The sequence below is a fragment of the Alosa alosa genome, chromosome 22 (genome assembly GCF_017589495.1).
Source record: "Alosa alosa isolate M-15738 ecotype Scorff River chromosome 22, AALO_Geno_1.1, whole genome shotgun sequence".
Taxonomy (NCBI): domain Eukaryota; kingdom Metazoa; phylum Chordata; class Actinopteri; order Clupeiformes; family Clupeidae; genus Alosa; species Alosa alosa.
This window is the reverse complement of record NC_063210.1, coordinates 10,685,902-10,709,122: the sequence shown is the minus strand read 5'-3', so window position 1 is coordinate 10,709,122 and position 23,221 is coordinate 10,685,902. Positions and strand designations below refer to the sequence as shown.

The 23,221-nt window shown below is 42.3% G+C and overlaps 1 protein-coding gene across 2 annotated transcripts; it reads right to left on the bottom strand.

The window, feature by feature from the left end:
* Positions 1 to 16,612: 16,612 nt before the first annotated feature.
* Positions 16,613 to 23,044, bottom strand: dhrs7cb (dehydrogenase/reductase (SDR family) member 7Cb). 2 transcript variants are annotated; one of them, XM_048233316.1, is made up of 7 exons: positions 22,903 to 23,044; positions 21,733 to 21,928; positions 20,920 to 21,032; positions 19,231 to 19,441; positions 18,795 to 18,887; positions 18,115 to 18,324; positions 16,613 to 17,393 (listed from the first exon to the last, which is right to left on the bottom strand). In XM_048233316.1, exons 2-7 carry the CDS (start codon positions 21,884 to 21,886, stop codon positions 17,182 to 17,184), a joined length of 993 nt encoding a protein of 330 aa, XP_048089273.1. In that variant the 5' UTR covers positions 21,887 to 21,928; positions 22,903 to 23,044; the 3' UTR covers positions 16,613 to 17,181. The 2 variants fall into 2 exon arrangements, with proteins under 2 accessions (XP_048089273.1, XP_048089272.1); XM_048233315.1 differs by having other exon boundaries at positions 21,733 to 21,889; positions 22,903 to 23,041.
* Between the last annotated feature and the right edge of the window lie 177 nt (positions 23,045 to 23,221).

Genomic DNA, 23,221 nt, shown 5'->3' with positions numbered 1-23,221 from the left:
CACACACACACACACACACACACACACACACACAAATGCACACACAACCTCTTATGTGATGCCATAATGAGGCAGCTGAATAATGGGGGTTGCGGTTGGATCTAAATCACAGCAATCAGTCAGGCCCTGCCATCTAATCAGGAAGAATACAAAATGAGCAGGTCCAGGTATGCTAATCTATAAAAAAGTATTATAGAGCTAATATAAAGCACAAAAATAGTCTAACATTCCTTTGCCCTGACTGAAATTTATAATATAAAGGGTTCATCATCATCAAGCATTATTGTGACTTTGAATGCCAGACAGAGAAAGAGTAGCCTTGTGAAATATCCTTTTGGGGTATGCAGTAAAGTACCAGATCAATAAAAGAGCACATTAGCGTATCCAATCTATCCCTAAGCGGGGATCAAATCCACAATTTCAGCATTGGAGTCAGACACCTTAACAATTAATCTCAATGGTCTGGAAGCCTACCTGACTGCCAGTTTGATTTTTTAGCGGTGAAATTTACTGTGGAACTTCTCTGAAGCACTGAAAGTCTTGCTTTAACTGCAATGCTGCCGTTATCTTTATGTGGTCTCCAATAAAGTCATAATGTCCATTAGAGTTTAAATAAAGTTACGTGCAAAATTAGAGGGGGATATATTTTTCTATCTCCATACATATGCAAAACCCTACTAATCAAAGTTTACTATGCATGGAGCAAGGTCCTGAACATCTAATCAGTAATTACAGGGGCCATTGATAGCCACAGAAGAGGTCATCCTCCAAGTTCCAAGCCTATCATCCCTCACTCTTTGTGCTCAGATGCTCTCTCTCACACACACACATGCATAAACACAGACACACACACACACACACACACACACACACACACACACACACACACTCATAAACAAAAACACACACACACACACACAAATGCACAAACACACACATGCATAAACCTAGACACACGCACACACATAGACACAGACACACACACACACACACACACACACACAAATCCACACACACATACAAATCCACATACACACCCTGCCCTGGCACCTTGCTGGGCTGTAATTGTAATTGAGTACCCATGTGGACGGAGCTGGTTGGGGTTAGTTGTGGGCAGACGGCTTGCCAGATGACCCCAGTTTAAGGCGGTGTTGGAGGTGAGAGCCTGATCAGAGCAGACACTCAGAGGGATAAGCCCTGCTTGCTCTACATGTGGCCTGCGTGGATCTGAGTGACAACACTCACGCTGAGACCTCCGAAGAACGAGACACACCCATCCACTAACCATTGCTTACTGTAACTGTGCTGCCTCTTTTCTGTGGTGTTATTTTCTTTGGTATTATTTATAAGGGGTTTCTTAAGCTGCGTCAGAAGTGCTTATATTCACTTTATCAGAAAATAACAGAACTGTGGTGCATGTGGAACTAGGAGAACATATGTTATTGGAGCTTCTGCAGACCATGAGCCGAGGTCCACATCCTCTCTACATTCTGCAGCATTTCTCTGCTTCTGACCTGACAAGGATTTGTTACGAAATGATTTCTCAAGCCTTTTAAAGCCCTTTGTCGCAAGAGAGAACATAAACAGAACATTTCTTTTAAAAAGTTGATACTTTAAAGGGGAGTTACGCCACATGTCTTAAACCAAAGTCCTAAAGTTTGTAGAAACATTTGCTCCCAGAAAGCATGCCTCTCGAGCTCTCTTCTCCTCTCGTAAGCTTCTTTGGGCTGACATAAATACCTTGTGACATCCAAGTCTCGGCTTTTGACTCCAGCCAGGCTGGAAGACAGACTGTGCTAATTGCTAATGCAGACTCTGATCACCTCTAATGCTGCTGTGGCATTAAGCTAGCGTGGCATGCTAGCGTGGCATGCTAGCGGGAAGCGTAATCAACCCCGCTTATCCACGGTTCTGTGAAGTGCGATAACACCACAGGTTAAAAAGGCCAGATTCGGTGAGGGGAGGTCAATGGCTAATTAAGCCGAGTGTACGTTACATGTTAGGTGGATCCCTGCTCTCACTCTCACACCACCCTGTAAGGTCTAGTTGTCAAACAGACAGCAAGGCTGGCTAGCTGGAGCACTGCTTGGATGTTGACATGTCTTGGATGTTGGGGGCAGCCATGGCCTACTGTTTAGGGCTTCGGCTTGAAACCGAAGGGTTGCCGGTGCGATCCCCGACCAGTAGGAAAAATGTAGGCGGGGGAAGTGGTTGAGCACTGCTCTCCCATGCCCACATCCACGGCTGAAATGGCCTTGAGCAAGGCACCTAACACCTCAATGCTCCCCGAGCGCCACTGTAGCAGGCAGCTCAATTGCTCCAGATTAATGTGTGCTTCACCTCACTGTGTGTTCACTGTGTGCTCTGAGTGTTTCATTAATTCACAGATGCAGAAACCAAATTTCCCTCACGGGATCAAAAGAGTATCTATACTTACATACTATACATCCAGCTCCTGTCACCTACCTGTCCTCCCATCTGCCATGCGTTAACATGAGTCTGATATCAGCACAAATTTCCTCCATGCTTCACAAAACATCTGGATGATTGGGAGTTGTTGAAGGACTTGGAGGACTAATCCTTCATTTGGACACAGGATCTCGATTATAATTGTAACAGAAATGATTAATGATCCCCCACATCTCCCAACCAAGCAATTTGAGGGGATCAAAGTCAGACTCTAGATGCCCTTCTCTTCATCACGGTGAACTAGCTCATTGTGGCTGTTCTTTTCGGAGCAGTTTGCCGTGCTTCCAGCATCATTGACTCAATGATGAGGACCCGTGTTGCAACCTGCCCGGTATCTGGCACCTAGTCACCTGAAAAAGCTCTAGATTTTGACCCAGACTCTATTCATGCGTGACTCCACGAGGATGGAGCCCTTTCTCAGCTTGGTTTCTCTCTCCTGGGCCCCTGACCTTTCCGAAATGCCTTCACAGTGCACTTTTGCACAGGAGTGAATATTTGAGCATGAATCCCCTCGGTAGTTTCTCCTTCACCGTGCTTTTTTTGATTCTGCCTTTGGCTCGAGTTCAAGGTCTGTCTTCCACCATCACTTACATATTAGAAACTTTTCTTTCTTTGTTTTTGTAGTTGTGTTGTTTATAAACTTGTTTGGAGAAATTGGAATTCTTTTTCAGTACAATTGCTGGACCTTTGTACGATCAGTATGCCTGGATTGCATTCTGCCTACCTTGATGTGTAAGACAGGCAGCATTTGCCACAGCCTCAAATTAACTCTCCTGCAAGTACAAATATGATGCGTGACTGTCTACTGAGGAATTTCCGTTCATACAAGTTTTAAACAGCGAGTTATGTCGTGAGAGTCTAAGGCAGAAACAGATGGCACTAAGTATAGACATGGTCGCCACCACTGTGGCGTGATGGCAAAACTGCTTTGTCCTTGATTTATTGTGTAAGGGTTGATCACGAGACGAGTGGCCGGCCTTGCATGATGGGTAACCTGAGAATCGCACAGGCTGCGCACACCGACAGCATCCCCCTCATCCTCCTCCTCCTTGTCCATCTGAATAGGCTGTGTCAGCCCCTGTAATGGAAAGCCACAAAAAACAGGTTCAGGCGCTTGGCTCAGAGGGGGATTACTACCTGCTGAATGGCTGACCTGATTTCCTCTGAGCCCCAACACATCTGGTATCACGCTTTAATAAGACTGTTGTAAATAGCGAGGATTACAGATCCTCACTTTAGGAGGGGTGGGTGGACGGGTGGGTAGGTGGCTGGTTGGGATGGTGTGGGGTGGGGTGGGGCAGCGATGACAACGTATCTGTTATCCCAGGGTTATTCCCATAGTTGTTTGTCAAAAAAAAAATGTTCGGGATTAATGATTGAGATATGGGTGCGCGCGGGGCGGTGCGGTGCGTGCGATGCGGTGCGGAAACGCTCTCGGATTCACCCTCCCTGGTGTCTCAGCATTATGTGACCCCTCTTCCGCTCGTAAGCACTTCCCCTCTCCCACTGTCTGAATGAGCCCTCTGTGCTGTGGCACTTAGAGCTCTAAGTGCAGCCATGTTAGGTCTCCATCTGCAACATGTATGACGCTTTACTTATTCATCCCCTGGTGCCATTAGTCGTTTAAATATATAGAGCTTTGCGGTAAAAAGTTGTTGTATACCTATGCACTCGGTTTGCCACCAATGGCTTGCTTATAGTAAGGTGATATTTTAGGACAGTGTTCCTCCCCGCAGAAAGATCGTTTAATAAGGGGCTGTACACTGAGAAAGACATGGTAGCACAGGAAAAAAGTGCTGTTATAAAATTTATTACAAGGCCAGCTCTCTCTCTCGATACTGCAGTCAGTAGAAAATGCCCCAAAACAGTTAGCTAAGCCAAACCAAAATTGACAGTTGTTTTTCTGTGTTTATGAGCTTTTTCTTTTTTCAAATTATAATTGAAAAAAATAATTCTAGAGTACACTAATATGTAAATGAGAAAAGTTTATCTAATACTTTGTCATAAAAAACTGTATTTCTACCTGTGTTAGGCTATAGCTAGCTAAGGTTAGCAGAATGCTTATTATAGCAATTAGATTGAAGTTCATTTTACATTTGTGTCACTTTGATATGATGTATTTTTGTTCTATTTTGTTAATTCAAAAGATCCAAAATTAAACCAGACAGTGAATTATTTAGCCATGTCTTTTTAGTCACAGCCAGAAAACCTTGCATTAATCATTACGGAATGACAAAATGCATTACACCATTAGATTTTAAGTCTAGCCAGGATTGCAGGGGGGTCATTAATCTGTCAATGCATTGTATGAGGGGAAAATAGGGATTAAGTCTGCAGCTTCCTCATGCATACCTCTGGATTAACACACCCCTTGCCCTTTCCCGTGGTTTAAAATGGATGTGAACTAATTTGGGATAATATATTTTTTTATGCATTCATCTGTTCCCTGTGCCTTTTTACTGAGGGAGGGGGCAGATCTACTGTGGACCGTTTTAACCCCCCAGTGCAGCCATTCAAATAGGAAGTCTGAATACTGGTTTATGGTCTTATGTCAGGTTTTAGTGTGGATAGTTATACTAGTACAAACAATTTATTTACATATATTGTCTATGGATATGTGTCTATGTTTTGTAAGTCCCTCTATTCTAAAGCCATTGTACTCACTGATCCAGAAGCTGATAATCAGTATTTAGTTGGATTACATTGTGAAGGTCATGGTGTAACCAATCTTCAAAAACATTCTTTTGAAGATTGGTTACACCATAATGACCTCCTCCAAATAATGATGGAAATTTAGCCTAATCGTTAAAAAAATGTTTAAAAAAACTTCAAACTTCAATCTAAAGTAATAACTAACATTTCAACAACTTGTTTTTGTGTGTTAGTTCATTCATATAGAGTTCCATGATGACAGATAAATAACTTGATCAGCTTTTGCACCATTAGGGCAGCAGAGCACATTCTTCTTGTGCAGCTCTCCATTCTATTTTTGTGAAGAGAAACTGAGGAGGCCTACTAGTCATAATGTGCAAAGAAAACAATGCCTAGATTAAGTTGCAAGTTTTAGTGAAGCCAGGGCTTGTGCCCAAGTAGGTCATCCATAATCATTGCAATGTTTTAATTGTTGTCCCCATCATGCACACAGACAGACAGACACACACACACACACACACACACACACACACACCCACACACATACACTGTAGTACACACTGTAGTACACTGACAACAGTAAGTAGCTGAAGACTGATGACCCTTTTCATTGGTGTGCTCCCAGGGGCATCCGGGTCATTGTTCTAAAGAGGATCTGATCAAAATGGGGTCACTCAGCTGCAGACACCCACGACTCACTCGCCATACACTCTTCTCAAAAATAGTGATGGTGGGAAACAAAAGTATACCACCATCACCAAATAATATGTTTTTCAAATCACTGTCCACTGCTTGGACTAATGAGACAGCATTGTTATTATACATTATGATATTTGTTCTGTCAGTATGCTTTGAGGTGGGTTATTACAGTGCATAAACATTAACAAAGATAACATTTCATTATGTTTGATGTCTGACACTGATGTCTGTGAGCTGGGTTTTACTGAGACCTTATTCCAAGTTAATGTATCTTGTGTATCCATGATGTAATCAGTTACATTTTCTTTTTCCAACATTTTATAATATTTTAGGGAAAGGTGTTAAATTCCTTGTGGTAGCAGATACTGTATCCCACAGTGGCCAGTCAACAACCAACAGCCAACGGACATGACGTGGGATATATAACAACAATGCACACATGTCTGATGGCAGTCACAAACACGCTACATGTTGTATCCGGAATCCGTAAAAGCCCTCTGTGGTACAACCACGTTTGCATTTTTTTCACTAGCCATTAACATTTATCACTCTTTTTACCAACTGTGGGATGATTGTTTCATTCTTACTCATATTACATAACTAGACAATGAAAAGTCTGTGAAAAGATCATGCAATGCTTGATAACTGGGCTAGCTCAGCTCCTGTAAAAAATGTCTCGTGCCCACATGCTCAAACAAATTGACCTCAACTGCATCCAATTCTGCTGAGGAGTTTACTTCAAGTGTAGCATTTGGCACCTCATGTATACCTCCTCTCCTCCCTTGTTGAGAGTGGGCATTAAAAATGGACCTAAAGCCCCACCACGTTCCTCCCCAGTGCAACCAAGCATCTCCCAATGGAGACCAGATGCAGATAGTATATCCCCTCTGAGACCATTGCACCATCTGACTGAACTGAGGCATATGCTCCCCAGCCCTAATGGCCAAAAGACTGCCGGCCATTACCCCGTATTGATAAACCGGGGTGGTTATTTGATCCTTCCACTGTGTTTCGTGTTTTAGTTCCCTTTGATAAACACTGTTTACCCACTAATCTGTTAGGTTATTCCCAGATGTGATTGATAGATCACAACAGGTCTTTGTAATCAAATGGATAGAGAGGGTCACAGGAATAGAGGGAGTGAGAGAATAGAGAGAGAAAGGAAGATGAAATGACAGAGCACGGAATCATCACGCTAACTCTAATCACTTGTTACCAGAGCAACAACATGGCCCACATCTCCACATCAGCTCTTCTGGTAAATAGAAGACCCAGCAGGGACTCAATAGTACAGTATAAATCTTTAGAGGAATTTGGAACCTAGAAGTTTTGACCCAAAAACTTGCTCCCATTTTTTAACCACATTTGAGCCCCCCACCAACCCACCACAGTCCCCATTAACCCCCATATGCCTCTTTTAACCCCTCTGTATTCAGCACTGTCTAGAGCCATTCCACACAGAGCTAGTGAGAGATGACAGCTTGTGTACTCAAGCCTGTGGGGAAGCAGCACTGGCAATGGGTAGGCAGCTTTTTGTTCTCGCGCGCCATGCCCAAAATCTGGTTCTTTATGCAACCACTAACAGGTTGCGGATCAGTGATCCTGAAAAGGGCGCCAAGCAACTGCCATGTTTCTACTGTCAAACAGCGTTATTTGATATGCCGACGTGTACGCCCCTGCATATAGTAAGATTTATTCTTTTTTTTTCATCCTTGTTCGAATGAAAAGACTTTTTTTTATGCTTTGTTTTGTTTTGCTTTGCTTTTTCTTTCTCAAAGAGGTAAATGGGAGCCATTGCCCAAAGGTAAGGCTTTCAGGAGACATTCACGAGCATATGGCCTTTAGAAAAGCTCACTTTTACAAAGCAGCGTGCCACGGAAGCAGATTTATGCTAACCACAGATTTGAAATCTCTCTCCATGCCCTTTGGGTGGCTGGCTGTTGTGTTTTCATTGGACATCCACCTGCCAGCTTCCGAGCAGAGAGACAAAGCAAGCCGCATGTCATCCAACCAACATTCATACAGAGAACAAATCACCTAATATCCTGTGCCACAAAAACTTCAACTGAATACAGCGTGCTGAGATACACATTCTCCTGTGGTGTGTCATTGTGTATGTGTTTGTGTGTGTGTGTGTGTGTGTGTGTGTGTGTGTGTGTGTGTGTGTGTGTGTGTGTGTGTGTGTGTGTTCATGTTTGTGTGTTCCACAGAGAGAGAGAGAGAGAGAGAGAGAGAGACAGAGAGAGAGAGAAGGATCTTGCTTTAAAGAAATAACCAGTTATAGGAAATTGAGTCTTCTAGCTTCTTCTCATGCAACTTTGGAATAAGCCTTATGAGGCTTAGGACTTGTGGTGCTAAGCTGTGGGACACCATGTATTGTTTCCATTCTATTTTACTAGTGTCCTCCTTTGTCAGATCATTTTATATACTATTGACACGAGACCTGATTATGGATTAATTGTTTTTCTATAGAATCCCAGAATGTCTTTGAGATTGTGTGCATAAATTCTATCATCCCTGCCATAAATATGTACATATCAACAACCCATGATTAAACCTCACATTGTCCTGGAAGTCTTTATTGTTCTACATCATTCATTGTCATTTTAAGTTTATATAGTGTATCAAACACTATCCATGTTTGGTTGTAAAGATAATCCCATGTGCCCTAATTTTCAAATATCACAGATTAGATTAGTGCCAAATACTGTATAATTAAGAATAATGTATTCACTTGTAAGTGAACTCCTTATTCCCCCATACCGTGCCGTCTATCCATACACAGTATGTAGAAGCATAATCATAAGCAATGCTTGTGATCCATATGGCGAACTCCTAATCCCCATGTGCTGTATCTCTCTACTGCTGTGCCTGGGGTCTGATCTCCTGCGTGGGCGGCAGCTGCAGCATCAGAGGAGTTTGCTCTGGGCCATCAATAGGTTAACAGTGTTGATGAACACACGGAGCGAATGAAGACAACACTACGGCCCAGGGTGGAAGGTTCAGGGTCTCGCGGCAGGGAAAGCTTATCAAACGCCCTCACAGGGGGAGCGGGGGAGGGAGGGGAGAGGAGAGGAGAGGAGAGAAGGGGGGATTGGATCAATGAAGACCGCAGAGAAAGACCAGAGGCCAGGGGTGACATGGGGTCTTCATCTGACCGGCGTTCGGCCTTCTGATACGGGAGAAAAAGCTGGGGCTTTGTGGTGCTGTGAGCAGAAGCGAGACATGGCTTTACTAAAGGCTTTTTCCTCAAGTTGTTCATTGTTGGGGAAGAGTGTGAAAATGCTTCTCTGGAAAGGCTTTCAGAGATGAATCTAGACTTTAGAGAAATAAAGTGTGCAAACGTTTCATCATAGCATCAATGAAATATAATATAATTATCACCAGAACTCATCCAAATACCTTATCACCATTGCCTCAAATTGGATTTTGTTCAGTTAGTGAAAACAGGCGTATTGTGTAAATACTATTCATTAGCAAACAGCATAACAACTTAATTATGGACTCAGTGACAGATTCTGTATGTACACTGGAGAATAGGCCTTCTCATTTATTGTTACCAAGGAGATCCTGCTTGCTTTTGTTTTTCCCTTTTTTCCACCCCGGGTTTTAATTTGCTCTGTAATTACCTACCATATGGGACAAGGGGCCCCTCTCATATCCAATGGCGGCCATTTTTTTGTGCATTCCAGCAGGCTGGTTATGATAGCGACTGTGAACATGGCCATCTGCCCCTAGTGCTTACAGTGAGTGAAAGTCATCTTAGAGATGGGATTTTCTCTAATGTCCCCTCTAATTGAATTGGGTTTATGTGACATTAAAGCTGTCGTCAAAGTCCAGCAAAATTCAGAGGGTGCTGACTTGACATGAAACAAAAGTTGACATCTCTGCAAAAGCATTTGCATCGTCATCATTATGGAATACTTTGATCTTTACTGGAATGACTGTCATTTATCCCGAAGGCCTGTCCATATCCAGCTATTTAATTCCATTTAATAACTTGTACTTCAATTTACCGTAGAAACTAACCACTCAAGGAAATCTTCAACACTACCAGGGCTATATTAAGGGATTCTGTCATGCATTCAATAAATAATAGAAAATCTTATTTGTAGTGAATGTAGATTCAAGGAATGTATCATTAGCCCTAGATCTGACTTAGAATCATTAGGCCTACTTAAACAGTTTAAGCATAGCAACATTCTATACATATCAATAATGACATAAAATGGTGACAGAAATACATATTGTTCAAACAAATAGTCAGGCCATTATACGTCTGGTCTTAGCCTATGAGTGCTCAGTCAAAAATCCTCTTTCAAATTTCAATCTAGTTTAAAACTGAGCTCGGTCTGGGACCTCCAGAGGAGCAGAGTCTTATAGAGCTGAGAAAATATGTTCGTCCATCACCGATCATGAGAGGAGATAACAGGGTCAGCTGGGGGTCACCGAAATAATCACTCCTCGCAGAGTCAATAGCCCCCTCTCCAACCAGACAGTGCACATATTTCAGCCATCTATTGGGGAGAGACCACTCTGGGGGGAGAAAAGAGAGAGAGAGAAAGAGAGAGAGAAAGAAAACACAATTTGTGTGGCCTTTGGTTGATGAAATTCAGATCTTTTGCAACCAGTGTGATCAGATCAGGAGCTCTTTCTTGCTTACACACACACACACACACACACACACACACACATGCACAGCACAGAATCTCATACAGATTTAGATTTCTGAAGAGACTGACTGTGAGGAGGAAAAAGGTGAAGGTGTAGGTGTGTGTGTGTGTGTGTGTGTGTGTGTGTGTGTCTGTGTGTGTCTGTGTGTGCGTGTGTGTGTGTATGTGTGCGTGTGTGTGTGCGTGTGTGTGCGTGTGTCTGTGTGTGTGTGTGTGTGTGTGTGTGTGTGTGTGTGCGTGTGTGTGCGTGTGTGTGTGCGTGTGTCTGCGTGTGTCTGCGTGTGTGCGTGTGTGTGTGTGTGTGTGTGTGTGTGTGTGTGTGTGTGTGTGTGTAAGGGTGTGTGTATAAGGGTGTGTGTATAAGGGGGTGTGTGTGTGTGGGGGGGGTGGCTGTCGTGGCATCAGCAGAGAATAATTGCTGCCCAGGACCTCTGTGTCCCGGCAGCACCATCGCTCGATCCCCCTGCCTGTAGCCTGCCCCTTCTGTTTCATTAGCACAGCCTCCCATTCCACATAACCATTCCCAGTTTAATTTGAGCACCACACACAACGATCTGCCAGCAAGGCAACATTCCAGGAAAGAAAATCACAGTTTTTTCCCCCCAGCTCTGTTTTTACGACCTTAAATAGCCGCAGACTTAATAACCACCCAACCGAACCCCCCACCCCACCCCGCCCCACCTTTTCCTAGTAATTACAGAGAGTCAATATTGTTGCATTCTAATCCTTCGGCAATCACAAGATACACTGGGCCATTTTTCTCAAGGACCTGACACATGCCCGGGACCAGGATGGCATGTGTGCTTTGATGCACGGCTGTTAGGAGGCCCTACAGAGGCCCTACAGCTTTTGTAGGGCCTCTAATGACGATTTCCTCATAAACTTCAATTTTCAACCAATAACGTGCATAACTGAGTGTTTTTTTTCCAATCTGTTTCCTCGGTCTCAGCTGATACAGCTGCTACTTTGCTGCCACCACAACTAGCGCTAGAAGGCACTTAAGACAAATAGTGTGGTTGTGGAGGCTCTCAATTTAATATTTTATCAGCCCTGCTGCCAGAGTTCTCATGTTTCTGTTGGCACCGGTACCCTCGTAGCGAGTTTTCATAACCAATAAAAAGAGCCTCCAAAAGGAAATCCACACAAAAAAGCCAAATGTGGGTTGCAAATCAATATTACGAAGAACTTTTTTGTGAAGTGAAGCTGGAAAGGCCCGACTGAATTTGTTGTGCCATTGCATTTTGGGAAACACAAACACAGTGAAGACTTCCAGACTGGCACTAGAGCCATCAGCCATTCTCTCCCAATCTGTGTGACCTTCTGGCTTGATACTCGATGAGTATCACACATCGGATGACACAGAGACCCATGCTGCCATCCAATACATTGATTGATAATGAGTAGGCTAATCAATGAGCAGAGACACAAACTTTATTACCATCCCCAATTAGACAGGGAAGATCAATACACTCCGCGACACTGACAGGCGGGATCATCCTCCTCAATGTCAAACTGTCAAACACTGGCGCGCCGTTAGCCTAAGTCTTCTAACACACATAGACACGGAACATGAAGCATGTTTATGAGCGAATAAAAGCAAACATCCTTGGCAGAAAGTATTTGCCATAAGATGAGAACGGGAAGTGGTCATGTTTTGCGTTCACGTGTACACATCCATACACCACCATATCTCATATGGACGGGCTCAGTGAATCTGCACACATATGTCAACTGTACTCCATGACTCGCAGGGCACAACTGCAAAATAATTTCGCTTGATCCCCCCTCCCATGTTAGCTTAACAACTGGTCGGTTGCCAGGGCAGGTTTTGATCCATGGTGGCATTCATGCCAGGCAAAGATAAACATCTAAAACACATATCCCTCCAATTTTGTTATCCTCCTCTGACCTGTCATAATAACAATCGGATATACCGCTGTACTGGATTATTGGACTGTAACACAGAGACTAATCTTCTTTTCCGTGCTCTCATCGGATTTGCAAAGGATCCCCTGAAGTAGGGGCGAATGTGCTGAAATGTAGATGTCACGATGGCAACCACCTGCTCTGTGCAGGTTACAATGTAGCTGTATGGCTAACTAAAGATTTCTCCGAAAATGAAACACTATGAGCTATGCCTCACTGAATAGATTCATTGTATCCATCAAATCAAAAGAGCTGTTTATTTTGTTCCATGTGTGACTGTTTTGGGAGGGTTATGACAGTTGTGTTGACAGTGGCATCATTCTTCTGAATAATGCATTAAAGGTTGCCTAACCGTTGTCATAATTTACTTACAACTGATCAAACATAAATCATTGCCAGGCTTCATTTGAAAGGTTTGTATCTCAGTTACAAAATACATGATATACCTTCTCTCTGATGATTGCCCAAGAAGCAGGCAATCAGTAAATAGCAATGGAAGAGATGACGCATGGCATGTGGTAGCTCATGGGTATTATTTATAGTAAAAAAAACACATTCCCTCTCAGATAAGGGTTTCATCAAAGCCATTTCCAAGCATTGATCTGAACATTCTCCATTCTAACCTCTCGTCTGTATGACTGTGTGCACCGCTCTCGCTGGTCTTCAATTGGCTATGATGGAATGTGAGCCTGAGCTCTGAGGGCTGAGCGTGGAGTGGAGGTAAGGCGATCTGGCTGGGTAGCTACTCAAACAAGGGTGGTTTGCTCCTCCATGGCCAAGAACATAGGATAGGAAAAGCTGCTGATAGCTGTGTTGTTTTTCAGTAGCTACTGTACTGTACAGCAGGCCTTGTTGGCCCCAGTGCCAAACCCTAAATCCAAGATCCTGGAGCATCATGGCAGCAGGATTTTAATCTGAGTCCTCTGAAAGTAATGGTCTTGTTTGGATGTACCTGTGAATCCCTTGAGAGTCTTTAAAATATGACCGCCAGAAATTCCTGCAATAAAAAGAATTCCCTCTCTGTGCAGTAAGCCAAAACAAAGATTAATGGCCACAGATCGTTTTTTATACTGGGTGTGTAACCTATATCTGGTGTGCCTAATGGAAATTTGCAGGGGGTAAAAAGAACAAGAAGTGACAGCATTTTATGTGCTGATAACTTTAAAAGAGGAAGCAGTCAGAGTTTTGCAAGCACAGTGCTTTGACCAATCTCTCATCGCCAGTCAATTCCCATGGTATAGTGAATAGCTTTATGTTGCCCAATATTGTAGAAATCCCTAACACCTTAATATTCAGACTACAAAACAAAATGTGTACTGTAAATCATCTTGTCTGCACGGGGGGGAAACTAGAAAATAGGAGTTTGAGGGATCATATTAGGCACCAGCAATAGCAGGTTTTGATGAATGCATCAACAATCTTAGCAACATTCACTAGCTTTTTTACTTCAACAATCAGTCACTAATTACTCAATTCCCTGCTTCTGTTTATGCATAATTGAATAGTTATTTGTTACTTGGAGAACTGAACAAGCTGCCCATTTTTTCAACACTTTCATACGAACATTTAGGTTTTGGGTTGATTGTACTTGCGTCCAAGACACAGATGGCCATATTAACAAAACATGTGACATGTAAAGTTAACATCAAGGTTTGACTTTAAACTGACTTAATTCAAAGACAGAGGTTCTGAAATTAAGAAATCTGCCATTAATCATGCATAAAAGATGCTGTTTAATGCACCTTTTAATTGTGCTCATTTCTTTCACATGTGCTGTTGTCATTTATGATAATTAATTTCTCTAATTAAAGGCATTATCATTAATGTTAGTCACTAATGAGTATGACAATGTAACATCTGTTCCGTAAATCACATATAGCACAGAGCACATCCACTCAGCCATGACCATATGACAAATAAGGCATGGCTCTCTCATGTGAATAGCAGCTCACATGTTACAGAGCATGAAAAACATACAAATCCAAGGCCCAACACATTGTGTTAGGGATTTTTAAATAGACAGTAGCACAGGGATTAGAGAGAAAAAAAGTGTCTTCTCTTTCGGGTGGTTGCAAGCACTTAACTCTTCCTTTGGAGCGAGAATGAAAAACCTTGAAAGCCCTTGTCATTCCACTGAGGATCCTTGTAAGGAGGGGTCGCTCGCAAGTAGTGAGGTTTAATCAAAGATTACTGCACTCTCAGATCTCCAGATTAAAATCTAATCTGGAAAAAGAAAAGCAATCCTTTAAAATAGGACGATGGCTACGTTTTCATATCTTGCATCACTTTGTCATGTCACGCATTGTTCATGGTAATATAAAATTTGAGGCAATGCCTAAACATTTGACTAGTTTTCCCTTTACTATAAACACTACAATTATAACTTTGTCTACATTTGATTGACTTGTTTAAAAAAATGTATTTAAGGAAAGTATGACTGTTCTAGGCATTCTGTTCTAGGCATTTCTAAACAAACCACAAGTGACTTGAAGCATTGAATAACAATTGTACAGTAAAATGACTCCAATAAAACCCCCTCATCTTTTTGAAAAGCTGGTGCTGGAAATAAAGCAGTCCTTTGGGCGAATAGCCTGAACAAGGGTCTGCAACCCCTCCCATGAAACATGGACAAAGTGAGGCAGGTGTCAGGGCAGCAACTGTAGTTGATGGAGAGCTGTTTGCAGGCTGCGCTCTATGCAGGGGCAATCATTGCCATGGCACCCACCATAACCCCCGTAAATCACAGCTCCATCAATAAGACTGCCTTTTAAATATTAATAAGAGTCGCTCACCCCCCTCACTTTCAGGCCCATTTGTGGCGGAAAATATCCCACACAGGTACTCTTTGGATTTGTCATCTCGTCACATAGCTTTCAGACAATCATATAGTCTTAGAGGGGGAAAAGGTTCTTGAACTTTGTCGATATACTGGAACCATTTCTGGGCTTCAGTTATGAGCCAAAAGGCTCTGCAAAGAACTTCTCCAACTTCTCCATTCATCAGCCAAATTGAGGCTGCTTGAACCATGCTTTTATGTAGCTCACTAGATTTGTTCTTACCTGATTGGACCTCACTCCATGAGTTCTTAGGGAGCTAGGGGTATCAAAAGATGTGAGAATGTCAAAGGATACAACAAATTAAAACCTGCAGAGATACAGCCACTATTTCTGAATCATTTTCAGAAAGCAATGGAGCGTGCGAAATTATTCCATTCATACTGAGTGTGGAGTTGATTGATAGCCTATTCAACTCAAAAGTGAATGTTTATGTAAGTCCTAAAAATAGTCTAATATCAAACTGAAATACTGAGGTAGGAAGATAGAAGGCAAGGAACACGCCTTCTTGAAATAGTTGAGTCAAATGTAAATTTCTGTTCCCAGATATCGGTAAATTGGCTTTATTTATGCGGCTGTCAGAATCCGAGCACATTTTCGTACAAAGGAGAAAAAAAGAAAAGGGTCAAATCCCACAAGGGTAAATGACCTGCCAAATAAAGACCCTCGAAGGCCAGCTGGACTTCAACTTGAGGCTGCCGATCCATCTCAGCGCGGAATTTACATAATAGCGCAGCAGCCTGTGTTCATTAGGATCACACTGTGCGATGAGTGACGGGCTTCAAGATGTTACACCACAGAAACGACATGAGCGGTGAGAATGAGCCACTGCTCACCACAGTCGGGCTATTTAAAATACGTGCGGTGGGTTTTCTGATACCCCAGGAATATCAATGAAGTGATTTGGGACAAGGTTTGTAAGGATCGGCAGCTTATGCGTTCTGTGGCTAGAGTAGGCCTATGCTTTTCTTTTCAGTGTCATTTGATCATTCTTTCAAAATAATCCAATACCACCACAATTATACTCCAACTGTTTGTGTGGATCAAATAAGCATTTCTTTATCTAACTTTATTGTCCTGAAAGGGATTTTGCTGTTTTCCTGTTCACGCGAGAGGCCTCTCCTATTAAGACATCTAAATAATTAAGATCAATTGATTTTGTCCCATTTCTATACCCCTCTCACACAGCCTGTAGAGTGTGTGTGTGTGTGCGCGCGTAGTCGAATGCACGTGTGCTTACTACAGAATCATGGTAAAAAAACACACAAAAAAAACATTTAAATCATATTGCTGTTAAGACAGAACACCGTCCCTTAGCGCACTAGATTTTATTCATAAATAAAAGGCAAGATGCATGTATTGATGGCCACTTAAGAAATACGTTTATTTTCACTAAGAACTAAACAGCTCAGTATCAATTAACTTTGAAAAACATTTTGATTACAGACAGATTGATGAGAGCCTTACTACACTGTTTAAATCTCTCTTGAACTGTGAACAGTGATTCAGCAGGTTTACCGTCATCTATAACAAAGAAACTGGCGCCATCTACAGGACATAGATACAAATCAACTATACAGCAGAGTCCTCAAACAGACCACCCCATAGGCTACAAGTTCAGCATTAACATAAACTTTGGGATAAAACCACATGAATTTCATTATGCTTTTCAGTTTTCAGTCTACAAGTGGTCTAGTCCAGCTCAGTGTCTGTTAAAATAAGTAATGCACGTCTTAGGTTGTGTAAGGTACCCTGTAGGCCTAGATCTTTTAGAAGAATGTAAAGATTTAAGATTTGTCCACAACACTTACATGGCTTTTTTTTGCATATTTCCCTCAACTGATCTACACACCAAAGCCCTTGTGCTTCAAAACTCAATACTAAAACATGACTTTAGTTGCTTGCTTGCTTCTTCCTAACCCGTTCCATCACTTCATCAGCTGCTCGGCCATGGGTCCATCCTTGACTCCGGCAGCGACCACGGAGAAGAAGGCGCTGGGGAGGAGGCAGCGGAGGCAGAGGGCCAGCTGGGGGATGGGGTGGGCCAGCAGCACCTCCCTCCGCTTCCAGTCCACTGTCCGCACAATCTCATTGGCCAGGTCCTGTGGGGTCACGCCGTGATTCAGCTGTCTGTAAAGGTCTGGTAACAACATGCAGCAATTAAAATGGGAGAATCGCGTGATTAGGTCTACTTTAATTAATCTGATATGATCACAGTGCTTTTATTAAAATCATGCACATTGGGAAGGGAGTTATGGTATTCAAAACTTGTTTCTATCAATATGTTGTTTCTATCAATTGTTTCTATCTATATGATACTGTTCAATTAACTGTGTTGGTTGTTTCGGTGTGAAATGTAAATCAGATACTTAACACTGTAATATTTTCCAGTTTCAGTTTCATTTCTAGAATGAATTCAGCACTGAACAACCGCGGTCTGTGCACGCAGACAGAGGGAGAACAAGGCGAGACTTGAATCAATAAGTAGCTTATTACCAACTGGCATGCATCGCCACGCCAAAAAAGACTCTGGCACCACCCTTGTGAGTGTTATCTCATCTTAACACCACAACTAATCATTTCTTCTCTTGCTGAGCCACACAGGTGGCCAAACTAATTATTCCCTCGAAAAAAAAACAAACACAGAGTAAACACTGTTGCTCAACACCTTGTTTTGTTTCATCTCATGTCTTGTAGTGTTTAACATGCTGTCCGTGCCGGACTGGTATTGTTTTCAGTACAGCAAGCGCGTGGGGAGGGTGACCTCCGTGAAAACAGGCTGCATAAATAAAACAGCTGAACTGATGATGTGCCCGACAGACAGCCACGGGCAGGCTCCGAAGGGGAGGGAGATTACTCACAGGCCAGCAGGGAATTGGAAATCTTGGAAGGAATGGAGGAGGAGGAGGGTGGAGAGGGCGAGGAAGAGGAAGAGGAGGAGGAGGGTTCAGTCCCGTTCTGTGAGGCGTTGATGTAGGTGTGACTGATGGTGCTGACGGAAATGCCGTACTCCTCCACCTCCGCCCGCAGGCAGTCGAAGAAGGCCTGGACGGCATGCTTGGAGGCAGCATCTCGAATGCAAAATGCATCAGGGTGTCAGGCAGTAACATATGTGTGAGTCAGCCGTCCATATATCAAAAGCTGGCAGCACAGGGCGTGGAGATTAGTAATAGTAGGGTGGAAAAATATTTAATAGGACAAATGTCAACTTAGGTGAGCATATGTAAAAATATGTCATTTATCCCCCAAGGAACTAAAATACTGCACTGTCAATCTTATACTGTAAGTGAACTATAATTCAGTTTACAACTTGGGTTACATTTGAGCTAGAAGAATTCACATTCTGAAATACCATTTCTGAAATACCATTATACCACCATTATCAAGAATGAGAACAAATTGGATTGTTCTCTTTTATACAGTAAATGCAATACCTCAGAAGGTTATGCATACGTAAGTAAATACACACTTTTTCAGTGTTGTGGTTTCTAGTCTTTAGCCTCAAATCGATTTTTTTTTTTTCAGGATCCAACAAACTTACAGGAGGTGCGGAAAGGGACAGACAGTCTGCCCTGAATGCTGTTCACCAGGAGGAAGTGGCCTGTCCTTCTAGAGATCATCGATGGCAGCACACCTGTAATGAGAGGCCATACCACATTTCAAAGGCGAGCCACATTCTTCCGCTGTCTGGAACACCTACTTAGGCATACCTGCATGTTACTCAAGCCTTTATGTTTAGAATGCAACAGATGCATGTGTCCTTTTAGAGCACATAGGAAAAGTAGCTCCATTAATCTATTACAACTCTTTTAAAGTTAATGATATGCATGCAGTATATTTGTAAGATGATGTGTTGATGTTTCAAATATTTAGTTGTTTCAATGTTTACTGTATTTTTATTTTTCTCATTAAAATAACTATTATCATTTCTGCAAACACTAAGGGAATTCTGAAACCATTTTCATATTTGTGTTCACCTTTTACCAGAGTGATCGGCCCAAAGTAATTCATGTCCATGATGTTTCTGTCCATCTCCAGGGACAGGTTCTGGACGGGGGCTTTGATCTTCATGCTGCTGTTGCAGATCATGATGTCCACACAGCCATAGCACTCCACCACATCGGCAGCCGAGTCCTGCATGCCGGCCGTATCACTGAAGTCCAGCAGCACCAGCTTGGGTGTGAAGGTCTGCGGCAGGAAACACAAGATAGCGCACATCACGGGGATGGAAACCAGATGTGCTCTTATCACAGATGGAAATGGAGGGGGGATCACTGTGTAAGCCAATGTGAGCATGTAGTGCATGTCCTGGTATGTTTTTCACACAAAAATAATTTAAAAACAATATGAATCACAATCTGTTTTATAAAGCTGTTGTTGCGGCAAATGCTATCAATGTGTTCCCAGATCAATAAGATTAAAACCAAAATAGCATTTATCTTGATGCTACACAGTTATACTCATCAAGTATATCATGTACATCATACATTGGGGGCGGTCATAGTGTAGCGGTTAAGGAACTGGGCTAGTGTGCAGTAGCCTGAAAGTTGTCGGTTCAATTCCCGGCTTCCACCGTTGTGCCCTTGAGCAAGGCACTTAACCCCAAGTTGCTCCGGGGACAATGTAATCCCTTGTAATAATATAGTTGACATATGTAAGTCGCTTTGGCTAAAAATGTGTCAGCCAAATGTAATGTAATACATTGCTTTTAATGCTTATTAGTTCACAGTTTGGACCCTAAACCGATATGTCCTTGAATGTCCATATAGACCCTTTCAACAATAAAAACAAAAACAATGCTTGAACGTTCTATTTGGGCCCCAATCTACTTCCTCTGCATTAAGATAACATATGGAATGTTAAAACGGAAGTCTTGTGGGGCCAATTATGATGCTGATAATGGAACTCTCTTGAAAGGGTCCATATTGTTTTGTTAACTCTCCCTGCATCCTCAACATGCACATTCCTTCAAATGTGCAACACATCACTGGTGGTCCCCTGTGCATCTGAGAGTTAGCAGTGGACCGAGAGTTGAAGAGTTCAGATGCAAAACCCTCTAAATCCGTCTGACCACTTTTCTTTTAAATGAGCATTTAAATTCAGGCTCCTTTAGGTTTTTGCCTATAAATCGATATTTCAGACCAGGAAGAGAGTGGTATTTAGTGGGTTTAGAAGTTAAATTATTTGATTAGCGTATACTATGTGTGGAGAGCAGTGGACAGAGAGTTGTCAGAGAGGATATCCTGCCATTGTTGACCAGGGAGGAGGAAGCTTTAACAGTGACAGAGATGACAGAGAGAGGAGCTTTGAGAACGCAAGAGACGAGAAACAAAATGAATGGAGAGGATCACTGGGGTCGGGATGAACCCTCGGATGGTCCAGACATAGTGGCTGAGTGTCGCATGCAGAGGATATCCCGTCTGATGGTGTGCAGGACAAGTGTGGCGTCTGTCTCAGGTGAAGTGCTTTGAGGTTATCTAAACCACACTGTTAAAATACACTTCTGACTTGTGTTTTTGACCAAACTGTGGAAGTACAGCCAGGATAATTCACATGTTTTTGTCTCTCAAAAGAAGAAAACAAGCCCTACTTTAAATACATGCAGCCACCACTTTTCCACAAGTCCCATCATTTCCCATTGTTCCCAAATGCGAAAGGTCTCTTACCTGAGTGGGGTCTGAACCACTGCACAGGGAGTCGTACAGAGACTCCAGCTTATCCCAACTGGGTCCACATAGGACCAGCCTTGCGCCACCTTTATGGAGGAGTCTGGCACATTCTGAAAAATAAAGGAGAAAAAAATTGGAATTAAATAAGTAGTAGTGTGGTAATTCATACTACAAACATTTACAACGGAAAGCTACTGGCTGCATATTATTACTCTATACAATGCCGCAAAATGTAGCAGGTATTGTGGCAGATATGATACTAATTCTGAATTCATTCTGTCTGGATCACTGTGAAAATGAATACAATCACACAAAATAATTTTGAAGGACAAAAATCATTGTCATTGAGCAATCCTAAGTGCTGGTTCACTGGTTCTGTGATGAAATATCTTTTCCTTTAATGTCTGTAGTGTTGCAACCATAATAAACAATAAAATGATTGACAGGAATGCCACTCTGCAGTGTGGAGGCCTCAGGGCGTCACCATATACAATGGCATCTGCATTGTTTTCATGTTTGCAGTGCACTACAGAAGGTAATGGTTTTCCTGGTGAATGTGTTACAATTGAATCTTTGTGCCAAGGTTAGGTTTCGCTTTCTAAAAGCAGAGCACATTTTTGCACAGTCTGAGTTAGCTTCACAATTTAAAGGCCATCAGCACAAGTTGCGGATGCAGTAAATTGCATGGCAGTATCTATCAATCAATTCCATTTATAAAAAATCATGATGTATGAGCTTTATGAAATGGACAATATCGATATGTCAACATAGTAGCACACCAGTCGAAAATTGAATGTGTAAGAGTATTACCACTTCCCATTCCTGACACAGCATCTGTTATCACCACGACTTTGTTCCGCACCACAGACTTGGACATGAACCGGATAACCTCATTGTACACATAATAGATGCCAGCCATCACCACCACGAACATGGGTAGCACCATCACCGACGGAACAGCCATTCTCTAAAAGAAGTTTTAACAGGAGAGGGAGGGGGAAATTGCCTTTACATAAACACACACACACACACACAAAGAAAGAAAAAACAAACTCTGTCTTTGTGGGTGATATGCTGTGAACAGCTAAGGAAAGGCAATTCAACCTCTTGTATGGTTGACATGCTGTGGAGTGCACATGGTATTGTGATTAGTGACTGCCCAAATAACAGGAAAACTGAGGAAGTTCCCCAAAAACTATACACCAAAAGGATGATGACATGAATACAAACAAGAAGTGGGTCGTGTTTCACACTTTGTGTAAACAGCTGTTTGGCATTTTGGGGGTGGCTGTGAAATAAATGAGTATGCATCTATTACAAACAGATCTCTCCGACATACTTGAAAAAGCACATCATGCTTTGAGGAGCTCTGTTGTTACCATTTAGAACAATGTGCATTTAATTTTTTTGGCTAATGGAATTCGCCTAATCTTTTCAAAATATTTGAATAACTTCTGCACAAAATCACCGTGTACATAAAAGTTGAGCTTACAATGAAGTTAGATAAACAGTATTGAAAAGTGTTCCTTAGTACTCTTTATGTTTCTCCCTGTATATATAGAGCAACATTTGTTCTTGCTGGTAGCAACTGTTTTACTGTGGCCATGTACAGTGTGTCTGAGGACAGAGTCTAAATATATGTTGGCCTAAACTAAGCCATAACTTCAAATGCCGTGCAGTGTGTCACCTCTAGGATAGCCTAGGCTACTGTCACTGGATAGTCGAGAGCAAACAAGGACAGAGACAGACAAGTTTACTTCTACTTATTCTTAAAAAAAACAGGAAGGGAAAATAACTGTAGGCCTAAGTGATACTTGCTAAGAAAAGAAACAGTCTCCTTTCTTAAAAGATTGAAATTCCTGTTTGTTAAGCACATTCCAGGCAAACCAAGAGTAGCAAAGAAGGCTAAAACGTGATTAAAGACTATTGCACAGCCACAACATCTTCACCTGTTAGCTGGATTATACTCAGTTCACTTACAGTGTACGTAAGTAGTAATCCTCCACTGGGAAAGGCTGTTTTCCTGCCTTCGATTAGGTAACCAGCTTGATGCCTGCTTCCTCGTCCATTCACAAACCCCTCAGTGTGAGGCAGTCACACCAGTTTATTGCAGCCCTAGTTCTTTTAATAGACTGTAGCTGACTCAGTTAATTTCTGGGCAGACAGACATGTCATCAACTGACCAGTAAGAGACATGTTAGGAATTCACAATCCTGATATGTCCATGATTTTGCACCAAATAAACAAATATGAAATAATATGATTTGGTGAAAAATAACATGTCATTATTTGAAAATAG